A 14,249-nucleotide genomic window follows, 5' to 3' on the forward strand; every position below is an offset into this window, starting at 1 on the left:
GAGGGGTAAAATGTGTGTTCAGGTTCCTTGGAGATGTTTGGAGGAGTACAAAGTATCTGCTTCTATGCAGGTCCACTGTTCCTCCCCATGTTCCTTCCTGTGAAAGTTCCCACTATCCAACTGAAATAGCTGGTCTGGACACTGGGAACTGGATTTGCCTCTAAATGCTCAACACCTGAATATTATTTAGTCTTGTAATTTGTGCAAGATTTTAGTATGGGTCTCCAGAAAACCACCAATCACAACAGTATCTAGATATCAGAGTGAGTTGGCACTTGACATGTGAAGCAATACGTAAACAGCTGTTTTAGCTATAGTAGTTATCAACATTCAAATTACCCACCTCTTTGAATAATGCATGCCAATTTTATTTTTGAGATTTGCATGGCAAAAAAAGCATTGTACTATTCTATTATTCAAGAAAAGCAAGTTTACCTCAGCTAAAGTAATAAGAAGAGGATCAAATGGAAGAGTTTCAGGAAGACATTCCCACTGTAATTTGTGTTTTACTGAGCCATGAACCAACCTATCAGGTAGAACAAAAGTTAGTAAATGGTAGAGAAAAACAAACAGCATATAACAGTAAATTTCTTTAACATGCTATTCATACCAAAAGATCCACAATTGTTTCACAAAAATCACTGTAAAGGTATATAGACACTTCTAATATGCACTGCCTTCCCAGTGAAATGCACAGCCCTATTTGGCCAGAACACTACAGGTCTGTCTCATCTTATGCTGGGGTTATGTTCCGCAGTCAGCGCGTAAAGTGAAAACCATGTATAGTCAAAATTACATTGAGTGTAATGGCGGGCGGAATTGCCCACACTACAGGAACAGTATTTAAATTGTTATTTTTCTCTTTTTGTTTTGTTTTTTGTTGTGGTTTTTTTGCCAACCGCGTAAAGCTGAATTTGCACATGTTAAATGTGCGTAAGATGCGACAGACCTGTATAGGTAACTCCTTTCTCTTCATGTGCCAGTATATTTATGCCTGTATCTGTAATTTTCACTCCATGCCTCTGAAGAAGTGGGGGTTTTTACCCAAGAAAGCTTATGCCCAAATAAATCTGTTAGTCTTTAAAGTGCCACTGGACTCCTCCTTGTTTTTGTGGATACATACTAACATGGCTACCCCTCTGATACTTAATGCGCTGATATTTATCAAAACAAAGATTTTGTATTTATATGGATATTTGCAAGATCAAACTTTTTTTTTTAACTAAGTTTATCTGTATTTATGCTAGAGCTAATTGGTTCTTCTTATTGCCTAGCAATACCCACAGGAGGCAGCGCTGATGCCTCTTGCTCATAGATCCTCCTCTGGCTACGTGAGACAGCACCAGAGGAGGGGTTATGAGGCTGCCTGTGGCTAAAGTTGGAACCCTCTAAGTGGTTCTTAACTTCACAATCTCTCTCTCTGAGACTTTTTTCTAGTTGTATATAGTTATTAACCTTAGTATTAGTTAAACTTAATATTAGTTAATTTAGCTAATTATTTTCCTGGTGATGGCCTTACCACTGTTTAAACATTGTCTGTTGTGCATGGGAGTGATCCCCAAGAATGATCCCCACACCTGTGCTTGGGCGACGCCCACGTCAAGGAGTGGTGTTATTTGTAAATCATTTACAAAATGGATTCCGGTGGCTAGAAACCTTTGCCCAAAGCAGCATCTGCTCAAACAGGCTATGTGGCCTACACTGGATCAGATATCATCCTTAGGTTCTCAGAGTGCTGCCATTTGTGCTCTGGAGCCAGGGCCTCTCTAAAGAGATGGAGGAGCCATGCCCCATCAAGTGCACAGAGGAAAAGGTCACATAAGACCAGCTGAGACCACTTCAGGTCTTGTGGAGATTCTTCTGCCTCCTACAGAAAAAGGATGCACTGGCATGCAGGATGGTACAGGTGCCTCTAACCACTCCCCAGGACTGCACAGGAAGATTAGAGACCCTGTACTGTCAACACCAGTTCTTGCCCCAGCGTATCTGTTGAGTCTGGCACCGACAAGAGTATTACCAGCACGGACTGTTTCCACAGTGGTTCCTGATATTCTGCCAAAGGACCACCTCTGCCTTTCCGTTCTGACATTTCCCTTGGTCTAAGACTTTACCAGAGCTACATCGTTTATAGCCCCATTAGCTGGGCAGACTGCTGAACCTTTGTGTTGGCACCACACCCCAATGTCTCCCTTTCGCACTCTATGGAAGTGGGGTCGGTGCTGGGCTCGGGGCAAAGGACCTCCTCGGCACCACTGCATCCTGCGCCGCCCATTTTACAGTGGTGGTTTCAGCACCTTCCACTTCCGCACCATCAGCTACTTCGATACCAAAGCTGACTTTGGGTTCAACATTGCTCCTGGCACTCGGCACAAAAGAGGCATACTCAGTGCTGGTGGTACTGTTTCCACTGCTGGTACCAGTCTCCTCCTCATTTTGGGCAATGGATGAGTTGGACTGGTTGCTCACCCCCTCAGGCTGGTTCCACCTTTGTCCCCAGAAAACTCAGACTCCTAAGCATCAAGGTCGGGATCTTTTTCCTCCCGCTCTCTATTGCCTGGCTCACAGGGGGATTGTTCATGGAGCACCAGAAGTACCAGGACTGCCACTTGTCTCACAGTTGACCCTGCACCTGTTGGCCACCAATGTCCTATCCTTATGTCCAGTGGCCTCTATGGAATCCGTGGGATGCTCCTCGCTCGCAAGGGTTGCACACCTCAATCTTGTTCTAAGGTGAGATCACTGGGAAGGTCGGTGGCGGGAACCGCCAATCCACCACAGATTCAGGCACCAGTGAACCTTCCCATTGTGGAGCCTCTGGAATCATCCCATCTGAGTCCACAAGGGGAAAGACCTGGCCTTGGCTCTTCTTGGCTCATCTTCATCCCTGGATGATTTGGCAGTACCTGGCTCGTTCTTTCCTTCAGTGCCTGGGGACTTCAAGACATACCAGGACCTTTTGCAGCTCGTGGTGGCTTCTCTGGGCATTCAGGCAGAGTTCCTAAAATATCCATAAGTTGTTCAATATCCTGCAGCCATCTGCCACAGGAGAGTGGCCCTCCCTATTAATGATGCACTCTTACAGCCTGCAAAGGTTCTTTGGAGCATGCCAGCTTCAGTACCACCTACCACAAAGCGCTTGGAGAAACACTACTTTTTCCCAGTGCAGGGAGCCAAGGGCTTTTTCTCCCATCCAGCCACAAATTCTCTGGTTGTAACCGCGATGAACAACAGAGCCTGGCTGGGCAGATTTAAGTCCACTCCTAAAGACAAGATCTTTAAAAGGATGGACTTCCCTGCACATGTGGATTGTGAACCAGCAGCCAATCTCTGCTCAGTTGATTGGGTCGCAAACCGCAACATTGCAAAAATGACAAATATTTCACCAGTGAAGTACGCCCCAACTCCATTGAAACAGATGCCCTGTCATACAGATGGCTGCAAGGCCTGCCATAAGTATTTCCACTCCTGTGGAAAGTGATCCAAAAGATAAAAAGGGAACAAACCAAGATATTAGTACCAACTCCCTACTAGCCTAGGAGACCATAGTTTTCCGTTCTGATACAGCTGAAACTGGAACCACCATTAGAGCTACTGAGAAGACCAGATATCATTTTCCAGGCCTTTTCCCCATCAAGATTGAGACTGGCTTCAACTAACAGCCTGCCTATTGAAAGAGAAGCACTAGCAATCCTTGGTCTGTCCTCAAAATCATTAAGACCTGGCTCTCATCTAGGAGAGTCTCTTCATTAAAGGCCCACTCCTCTATCTGGACCAAGGGCATGGACAGAGGTCTTTGACTCAATATTATAGATGCCAAGTATTAGCCGTTAATAGCATTCTATTCACAGGATCCATGACAGGCAACTCCCAGGTATCCAGGTTTCTCAGAGCAGTCAGACTGGCTGGACTAGTTGTCAGACCAATGTTCTCAAAATGGGACTACCTCTGGTGACAAAAGCCATAAATTCACCAATCTGAACTTTTGGTTTTAATAATCAGCATTCTAGACTCTATCAAAACCTGTTTGCTGGTCACTATTGCATCTGCTAGGTAAGTCTGAGTTGGCAGCATTATCTATGCAGAAACCTTACTGCGTGTTCCACAATGACAAAGGCAGTGCTGAGAACTCCAGAATCATTTTTCACCAAAGCAAACTCTCCTTTCCACGCTTCACAGATTATTCTTCCCTCATTCTGTCCAAGGCCACAGCATCCTACTGAGAAGCTGTTGCACATCTTAGATGTCAGAAGAGCATTGAAGTACATAGTTATTGGGTTGGCATTGAGGTTATTGTTACTAGTTTCTTCCTACAAGTTTTGGAATGACTTATCTGGAAGCAAGCAGGAAAAGGGGGCGTGGCCAGCATGAGTAGCGTTGCAACCTAAACTGCCTCTGGAAACTGCAAAGTGGAAGAGAACTGCCCAAACATAACAGAGTCGTGGAAGATGCTGCAAGCAGTAAAGAAATTGATCATGTAAGAAATGTTCCATTCCCTGCACCTTTACTGCAGGCAAAAGGACTGGCAATTGCCTACTCACTAAAATGACACCAAATGTAATTCTGTTCTGCTACTGTGAGGAAGAAAACATCTCTGTATGAAGAAATCAATAGCTTTCACAAAGTAGACTCAAATTAATTTTGTAAGTACTTCACCATTTTTGGAGTGGTACAGCCTCTACACCTATGTATGATAAGAAATAACTAAACAAATGTTGAGTGATTCCTTCCTTTTGTCAGAGGGGTAGTTTGTTTTTGTGGATACAGACTGTGAAGAATCCGGTGGCACCTTAAAGACTAACAGATTATTTGGGTATAAGCTTTTGTGGGCTAGAACCCATTTCATCAGCTGTCCACGAAAGCTTATGCCCAATTAATCTGATAATCTTTAAGGTGCCACCGGACTCCTCATTGTTTTTGCTTCCTTTTGAGAAGAATTAAACATCAGAGGCACCTTCAGAGATCAGTAAAATCAAGTAGCCAGAGAACATACAAGTCAGTGTATAGTTTTCATCCTACACTAAACGAGTCTTGATCTATTTAACTGCACCTAAGACTACTGTCTGAACAGATTCAGTTCAATTGGCTTTAAAAATTCATTACCTGCACGGTATACCACCTTTAGAATAAATGGCAGAAAACGCAGAAGGAGCTTTTGAATGATCCCCAAACTAGGTGGACAAAAAAGTAAAATACATTATTTATTCACTAGCATAATATTTCAGTTATAACCATTATAAATGTAGTTCAGTATTGCAGTTTAGAGAAAAATGTGACAAATCATCTTGTGATCAGAAAACAATTGTAAAGGATATTGCAGAGACTAGATGGGAAAAGAATTCTAACATTTAACTAAATAATAAAGTAGTCTCACAGCAGTATGTTACTACTGTTTTGTTAAGAAAAAATAATAAATATGCTCATCCTTGAACTTCTCATTTCCCATCCCATTTTTCTACTTTCTCATGCAAGTAGTCCCACTAAAGTCAATAATGGCCCCACAGGGGCAGAGGGGTCTCTTCACATAAGTGGGGAGGGAGCATGGCTCCTAGGCTCTCCATGCTCCCCCAAATGGCACATGGACATCACAAAGCCTGACTTGACTGAAGAGGGGATATGAGTTGGACTGGGTGGGGAAAAGAGGAGGAGGAGGAGGATATTGGGACAAGGAGACTGTGAGCCAGTGGGGGTGGAAAGAGAGACTGGATGAGAAGCCAGTGAGGAGACTGGGACTGGCTGGGCAAGGAGACCTTGGAGCCATTGAGGAGGGGTTGCTGTGCAACCATAATTTGGCCTCCTTGTGCATATATGCCAGAGGTCAGCAACCTCTGGCACACGGCTCGCCAGGGTAAGCACCCTGGCGGGCCGGGCCAGTTTGTTTAACTGCCATTTCGGCAGGTTCGGCGGACCGCGGTTCTCACTGGCTGCGGTTCGCTGTCCCAGGTCAATGGGAGCGGCAGGAAGCGCCATGGGCAAGGGATGTGCTGGCCACCGCGCTTCCCGCAGCCCCCAGTGGCCCAGGACAGCGAACTGTGGCCAGTGGGAGCCGCAGTCCGCCGAACCTGCCGACATGGCAGATAAACAAACTGGCCCGGCCCGCCAGGATCCTTACCCTGGTGAGCTGCGTGCCAGAGACTGCCGACCCCTGATATATGCTATGATACAATTTTTCCCCATATGACCCCTGCCTCATTCAGTGCAGATGATGGACCTGCAGTGGAGATGAAGCAGTGTTGTGCAATGAGGGAGGCTGGAGGTAGGACCCCTGCCTAATATTTTCAGAAATGTAATGAAGGATACAGAAGATTGGAAGAAGATAAAACATTGTCTCATAATTAAGGCAGTTAAATGCTATCATGGAGAACTGGATTCTATCCCTGCCTCTTCCTGAGAGTTCCTATATGAGGATGCTAACTGATCACTTAAGCCAAAACTTTTCCTAGATGTTCACTGATTGTGTGCACACAAACTGAGACCCTGGAATGCTATACACTCCCAGCTGGAACTAAAGTCAATGGGAGCTGTGTTTTTGATCATATAGAGCAGTGGTTCTCCCTGGGAGTACTCAGAGATCTTCCACTGGGTACATCAACTCATCTAGATATTTGCCTCATTTTACAACAGACTACGTAAAAAGCACTAGTGAAGTCAGTACAAACTAAAATTTCATACACACAATGACTTGTTTATATTACTCTATATATTATTCATGGAAATGTAAGTACAATATTTATAATCCAATTGATTTATTTTATGATTATATGGTAAAAATGAGGAAGTAAGCAATTATTCAGTAATAATGTGGTGTGACACTTTTGTACTTTATGTCTGATTTTGTAAGCAAGTAGTATTTAAGTAGGGTGAAATTTGTGGGTACACAAGACAAATCAGACTCCTGAAAGGGGTACAGTAGTCTGGAAAGGTTGAGAACCTCTGATATAGAGTGCTATATAAGGTAAGTACTCTGAAAAATCCAATCCTAGGTGTCTCAGATTGGACATCCAAAATTAGTAGATACTTTTTACTTTAAGTTCTTTGTGCCTTAATTCACCACCTGCAAAATGCGGATAATACCCCACCTCACCTCACAGGGTGTTGTGAAAATAAATTGTTTGTGAATCTCTCAGATACTATAGTGATGAGCATCACAGAAAAGTATCGGAGAAAGTTAATAAACTTGACTTCAGAGCAGGGTTTTGAATAGTGATGAACAGAGAATGTCTAGTGTCACATGTTTAACAACAAGACTAAAAAGTAATAACACATATCTGCTCGCTCAGTGACACTGTAAATTCTGTGCACTGAATGAACCAGGAGCCTTATGGAAAAAAATAGTATGCAAACATGTAATTAAAGATTGTTTCATAAAGCATACCCAGGAGGAATCTGATTAACGCTGCAGTCTGCCATTTCCTACCTCTTGAGTGCTTGATTTTGCAATGTTACAAAATTATGTTAAAATAGAGTTGTTTAATTTCATTGTATGTTGGCTTGGATAACAGTGAATTGATGAAACCACGATATTTTTCACAAAAAGAGATGCTATTTTAATAAAACGGTTCCTTCTAGATGGAAGCTTTCAATTTTTAGTACTGGCAAGTTGGCACCTTTCATAAGCATTACGCTTGCAGTCTCTCACTGGCTTTCCATTCAGCCTATGGCATTACCTAGTGTAAGCTGGTAAGCTAACTCACCAGCGCGTGAACCACAGAACAGTCTCCAGCCATAAGATTTCAATCCCTTTTTCCTCAGAGTTTCGGCTTTATTTCTTCAAAACAACACAAGTTCAGTATATTGAATACTTCCCTCTCCACTAACCCAGAGTCTTCTGCAGGGGCCTAACTACTCCATGACCAAGTCATAGCAAACCTCTCTGCTCCCATCTAATTCATAGGCTGCTCCTTGCAGGATTACTCTCTACAGGACTATTACCTGGAAATTTCACATGAAATTTCACCTGCTCCTTCCTACTCCTGACAACTGTCACCAGCAACTGACCTATTTGCTCGCTTTTATGAGTACTAGATCATCTTCCAGCTATCACCCGATGTCTGCCTCAGCTGGGAGGCAGCTGATCAGTCACAGGTGAGGCTAGACCCATCTCCTCTTAGAAAGAGTGACAACTACCTTGTATTGAAAACCCGTTAGCCTTCTGCATGTGTGTGTGTGCACGTACGTTTCCTATTTTTTAAAAGGAAAAAATGTAAGAGAGAAAAGCGAAGTATTTCTATACAGAAAAACCAATCCTAGAAATGGAGAGGTTGATGTCAAATACCCTTGTTTAACTCAGGCATTAGGACTTGCAGAGCTCGGAGAGTGAATGATTAATAACAAACGTTAATAATCTAAACTCACAAATTAGATGAAGTGTCTCCAAGCATAGAAAACATATTCCTATTATGGAAAAAAGTGCTTTCTAAGCAATTCTCAAGTAAGGAAAAAGATAGTCTTGAAAATGATGCTATACTCACAATAGCTTTGCCCATTCTTTCTAGATCATATTACCTCAGAACAGTCAGGGATGAAGGTTTTAACAGAAACAATCATAGGTATCCTATCCATTTATTCTGTCAGTCTAATGCTGACAGTTCAGTGAAGACAAGAATCTTAAGTATACTGGCACTACATTTTTTTTTTATGCCTTAAAACAAAAACGTAATCTCTAATCTAACTTCAAGAAAAATAGAACTTCCCCAAAGTAATTCCTAGAGCATATTTTTCAGAAAAAAGTCCAATCTTGATTTTAAAAATGCCAGCGATGGAGAATTCACCATGAATCTTGGCAAATTGTCCAATGGTTAATTAATCTAACTATTAATGTCCAATTATTTCCAGTCTGTATTTGTCTAGCTTAACTTTCAGGTATTGAACTGTGTTATACTTTTCTCTGCTAGACTGAAGAACCCATTATTAAATATTTGTTCCCCATGAAGGTACTTATAGATTGTGATCAAGTCACCTCTTAGTCTTCTCTTGGTTAAGCTGAACAGATTGAGCTCCTTTAGTCTATCAGTGTAAAACATGTTTTCTAAGCCTTTAATCATTCTTATGGCTCTTCCTGCACCCTCTCCAATTTATCAACCTTCTTACTCAATCATGGACAAAGTATTCCTGCAGTGGTCGAATCAGTGCCTAATACAGAGCCAAAATAACCTCTCTACTCCTACTTGAGATTCCTATTTGTATGCATCCAAAGACTGCATACTTTGGCCACAGCTATGTGAGCTCATGTTCAGTTGATTATCCATCACGACCCCCAAATCTTTCTTGGAGTCACTGATTCCCAGGTTAGAGTCCCCTATCCTGCAAGTATGGCCTACGGCCTGTCTGTCTAGATTTACACACATTTATTACACATTTATATTCAGCTGTATTAAAATTCAATTATTTCAACTATTTGTAAGTTCAGAAATGGCAACCTCTTTCTTCAGGAACAATAACGGGAAATAATGCAGTGTCAAAATTTGCTGGACATAATTATCAAATTTTGACAAACACTTTTAGTAGATATTTGCAGTAGGTCAGCACCAAACTAGTATTCTATGTTGGTAGTGATGTTCAAAATCAATGCCTCATTAAAAAATAGTGGAATTTCTAACATATCTTGGTGCTATTGTTAAGTTTTTCAGGCTGAGTGAACAAGACATGGTAACCTTCATATCATAAACAGATCCACTGTTGTTTCTGCAACTGGAAGGGCTTGCAACTTATTTTTGAAACCGTTTACATTCTGGAAAATATAGGACAATATAAAAGAAGATCTAAGCCTTAGAAAACAATAGATCTTCTGTGCTCAAAGATTTCTGCTGTCCCAATGGAATGCCATATTTTTTGTGACTCTCTCACTCTCTGTTTGGCCCTATTCATTTATGTTGGTACAGAAGGTTGGCTGATTCCAGGAAAAATTAATATCTTTACATACCGGATCAATAGTTTTGGGGTTAAGTTTATCACTAGGCCTTTGTTGTGGCTTAATCGCAAGGTCTAGAGAACTAGATGACGGAGACGAAGATGTTTTGCTTTTATGTATTGCAGTCTTTGGTTTTATTTGGAAACCTGATGACATTCTTTTATCATAAATTCCTAGAACGAAAAAAGGAAACAAACCTAAAAACAGAGTTCTCATTCCCATTTGACAGCAAATTAAGAACTTTAATCCTGATTTTTGTTGTGCCCAAATCTCACATTCTTGGGTGTGCAAGGAATGCAGGAAATATGAACCAATATATATAAATCATGTATAGCTGAATACCCAAAACAGCACAGGGTACATACCAATCACTCCATTTTTCAAACACACACCTCCACATCTCTTTGTTTCCTGCATTGTTGTCCTTTACCACTCTGCTAGAGTGACACCTGCAGCAAAGTGAAAATGAGTTTAGTCAGTTTCACCCTGCTGCCAGTGCCTCACATAAAGCACAAAGCTGTTCTCTGGAGGGAGGAAGGGAGTGCAGGTACAAATATAACAGAAGAGGAAGCAAAAACATTGGAAGGGATGGGAAAGATGGGGAAAAAAGAATTTAAGTGCAAAGAGTGATAAAAAAAAATTCTGAAATAGAGCAAAATCAGAGAACAATAAATGGGGAGAAAGAAATGAAGAAGAGCAGATAGATAAAATGGGAAAAGAACAGAAAATGAAGACAAGATTTCAAAAAGTAATTTTCGGAATACAGAACCCTTTAAAAACTAACAATTAGAAAACATGTACAAATACTAAATCTTCAGTGTCAAACTTTAATGAAGAACCCAGATTACTACTGAGGAAAGATATACAGTCTCTGATATTTCCTCATACTTAAAGAAAGATACAAGAATTAACATTTTCAGAGTTACAAGTTCTTCAGAGATATAGGGTTTGGTTTGGTTTTTTTACAAAAACATTTAAAGTGATTTGGAGACTTACACAATGATTTAATTCAAAATTAATTTCTATTAATTGTGTTGGTCCTGCTGGGATAGTCCAAGTTCCCTTGCTCATAGTATACGTTGTTAAACAACTCAATCATTGAGTCGCTGTTTACTGAGAAAACATTTACCAAAATCAATTCTAGTTTTGATTTACACCTTGGATTCTCCTTCATGGTTTTTCTTTTTTTTCTCCTCAGAATTCTGGCATTCCATGACTAAGGCTCCGTGTTTGTCACAGAGGTCACAGAAGTTACGGATTCCATGACTTTCTGCGACTTCTGCAGCAGACCCATGCAACTGGCCTGGGAGCCACCTGAGCAGCTCGGGCAGCTCCTGGGCCAGTCGCACTGGCTGCTTTTTGGGCAGTCAAGGGCACCCCCCTGCACTCCAGCAGCATGAGTTTGGGTGTGGGAAGCTCAGGGCTTGGGGTGCAGGCCAGTGCTTACCTGGGGGGGGGGCCTCTCTCAGCTTCCCTAGCTCCATATACTGCCTCTGCTGGCAGTCAGGCACTGCCCCCGCAGCTCCCATTGGCTGCAGTTCCCAGCCAATGGGAGCTGCAGAACCAGGAACTGGGGCGGAGCGGAGGCAGCACATGGAACTAGGGAGCTAGGGCCACTGCTTCCCAGGAGCTGGGTAGGGAGCCTGCCCCAGCCCCACCAACACCACCACCCCGCCCCCAGCACCTGCGCCCCTCCTCAGCACCAGCAGCGCCCCCCCAGGCCACAACTCATCCCCCGAGCACCCACATCCTCCTCCCCAGCACCCCTCTGGGCCATGCCCCCTCCCCAGCTCCCATGGGGGCCCCCTTGAGTATCTCTTCCTCCTCCCCCCAGTTCTAGTCAGGGGCATTTTTAGTAAAACTCATGGACAGATCATGGGCCCGTTAATTTTTGTTTACTGCCCGTGACCTGTCCAGGACTTTTAAAAAATATGAATGCATCCACTGTATTAAAGCTGGCAATGATTCCACAGATAAAAGTGACATTCCCATGTAACAGAATTATTTGATTTTGTACATATAGCAGATCCTTAGAGCTACAAAAAATTAGAGTTATAAATTGACCGGTCAACCACACACCTCATTTGGAACCGAAGTACACAATCAGGCAGCAGAGACATCCCTACCCCCAACCCCCACAAAAAGCAAATACTATACAGTACTGTGTTAAACATAAACTACTAAAATAATAAAGGGAAAGTTTAAAAAAATATTTGGCAAGGTATGGAAACTGTTTCTGTGCCTGTTTCATTTAACTTATGACAGTTAAAAGCATTTTTTTTCCTGTATGGTGAAGTTCCAAAGCTGTATTAAGTCAATATTCAGTTGTAGACTTTTGAAAGAATAACCATAATGTTTTCTTCAGAGTTACGAACATTTCAGAGTTATGAACAACCTCCATTCCAGAGGTGTTTGTATCTCTGAGATTCTACTGTAATTTGCTAGTGCAAATTTATTACCACCAAACTTCTTATTACCACATCATACTTAATGTATTTCTCCAAATGCCAGAATAATTGTTCTCTGAATGGTTTCCAAATTATAAAAGCTCCAAATAGTAAAACAACGAACTTTAAGATTAACATTATGTTAATGTCAGGCAACCAATTCAATATTGCTCTTGGTGCCAAACTTCAAAATCTACATTTAGCCATAATGATGGCCTTGCTAAAAAGTAACATTAGCAATAAAACAAGAAACCATATTTAATACGAGAAATGTAGAATTTATTTTCCTCAGCAAAGCATTCAGGAAGTTCACATAATCAGAAGCATGTTCCACCAGGTAGCAAGCACAGGGAAAATACAGTATTTGCAATCTATTTTAATATAGTGCACCAATCATTTAGTTTAATACTGTTAATTAGCTTAACATTTGAACATGCTTGCAGATTGTTGGAAGAGCACATTTTAGAAGAAAAATATTATAATGTAATAACTAGCATGGTCATCCATAGTAAGACACTCTAAATCAGTTTCTCTTCTGAGAATTAATTAAGCCACATGATAAAGATTTCAGCAGAGAAGAAAGTAGGCAACAGCAAATTCTAATATTCCAGATGTAGTGACCTTACCAGCAAAAAAGAATAAGAATTAAAATAAAATATGTGGCTATGGGTAACTGAAAAATTTCAGCACCTGGGGACAAATCAAGGTCGGAGTTAAGGAAGATTGTTAGAATTACAAGAAGGGCAGGAGGAAAATAATACTTTACTCAAGAAGACTTCAGCCTTTCTACCACTGAATCTGAAGTTATCACGCAGCCAGGAGTTGATTGCACAATAGAAATGTATAAGTGACGCAATTTAGGAAAGACCAGAGAGGAGAGGTACAGTGAGATGCATAGAAGTGATGTCCAAGATTAAACTAGAAATAAAAGCATCTCAACGGTAGATAAGAGGCCTAAGTTAAAAATCCTTAAACAGAAATAAAACAAGCAAGCATGAGGAAAGTTTCAAAGCAGAAGAGGAGAGAGTTAAAGCACGTTTATACATACCTCCAGAGTGATCGATTCAGTGGAGGTCGATTTATTGCGTCTAGTGAAGATGCGATAAATCAACTGCCGAGCACTCTCCTGTCGACGCCGGTACTCCACTGGCGCGAGAAGCGTAGGTGGAGTTGATGGGAGCGTCAGCAGTCGACCTACAGCAGTGAAAACATCGCAATAAGTAGATCAGAGTACGTCGACTTCAGCTACGTGAATAACATAGCTGAAGTTGTGTAACTTAGTTCAATTCTCTCCCTCCCCGCCCCAGTGTAGATCAGACCTTAGAGTCACAGACTTAAGTGAGTCATTCAGGAAAGGTAGAACCAAGGTATCCGGGGCTTCAAATACTAACTTGCACCTTTACCCACAGCAAGTAGAAATTCTCCCTGCATGAGTGGGAACTGGAAGCCATTGGCCAGGCTATAGAAAGAAAGGAGCAGAGTGGCCCAAGCAACACTGGCTTCTTTAAAACACCCAAAGGAAGTATTGAGCAGAATTGGAGTAGTGAGGCTTTAGTGAGCTACCACAAAATTGTTGGAATCTATTCTCAGGCACACTCTGGACACTGTGGAAATATGAAGGAGGAACATTAGCATAGGAGCTATCTACACATGTCACACAGCACCCTCATCCCTATTCATAAATAAAATAACCTAATAATCTGGGAAGTGAGAGAAGTTAAGGAGCATTTCAGGAGTTTGGGAAAATAAGGTGGAAGCAAAGGGGGAAGCAGTATTGCTTTCTGCCCTTCTCCACCTGAAGAATCTTCTGTGGTTCACAAAGCAGGACTCCCATCTGATTGGCCACAGAAGATTCATCAGATGGAAAGGGGATGCTCTTTTATGTCTAGGAGTGG

General features: G+C 41.8%; 1 protein-coding gene across 3 annotated transcripts in view; it reads right to left on the reverse strand.

The window, feature by feature from the left end:
• The window catches only part of PACRGL (parkin coregulated like), a 29,988-nt gene extending 16,440 nt beyond the window's left edge, over nucleotides 1-13,548 (reverse strand). For 2 of the 3 annotated variants that reach the window (XM_075066550.1, XM_032767897.2), the window contains exons 1-5: nucleotides 13,403-13,548; nucleotides 10,300-10,356; nucleotides 9,920-10,080; nucleotides 5,101-5,168; nucleotides 436-526 (exon numbers count right to left, since the gene is read on the reverse strand). In XM_075066550.1, the coding sequence (XP_074922651.1) occupies nucleotides 436-526; nucleotides 5,101-5,168; nucleotides 9,920-10,080; nucleotides 10,300-10,324 (345 nt within the window). In that variant the 5' untranslated portion in view covers nucleotides 10,325-10,356; nucleotides 13,403-13,548. The remainder of the gene's footprint in view (nucleotides 1-435; nucleotides 527-5,100; nucleotides 5,169-9,919; nucleotides 10,081-10,299; nucleotides 10,357-13,402) is intronic. The other variant, XM_075066549.1, reaches the window with a different exon arrangement.
• Nucleotides 13,549-14,249: the final 701 nt, after the last annotated feature.

This window comes from Chelonoidis abingdonii, chromosome 5 (genome assembly GCF_003597395.2).
Source record: "Chelonoidis abingdonii isolate Lonesome George chromosome 5, CheloAbing_2.0, whole genome shotgun sequence".
NCBI classification, from domain to species: Eukaryota; Metazoa; Chordata; order Testudines; family Testudinidae; genus Chelonoidis; species Chelonoidis abingdonii.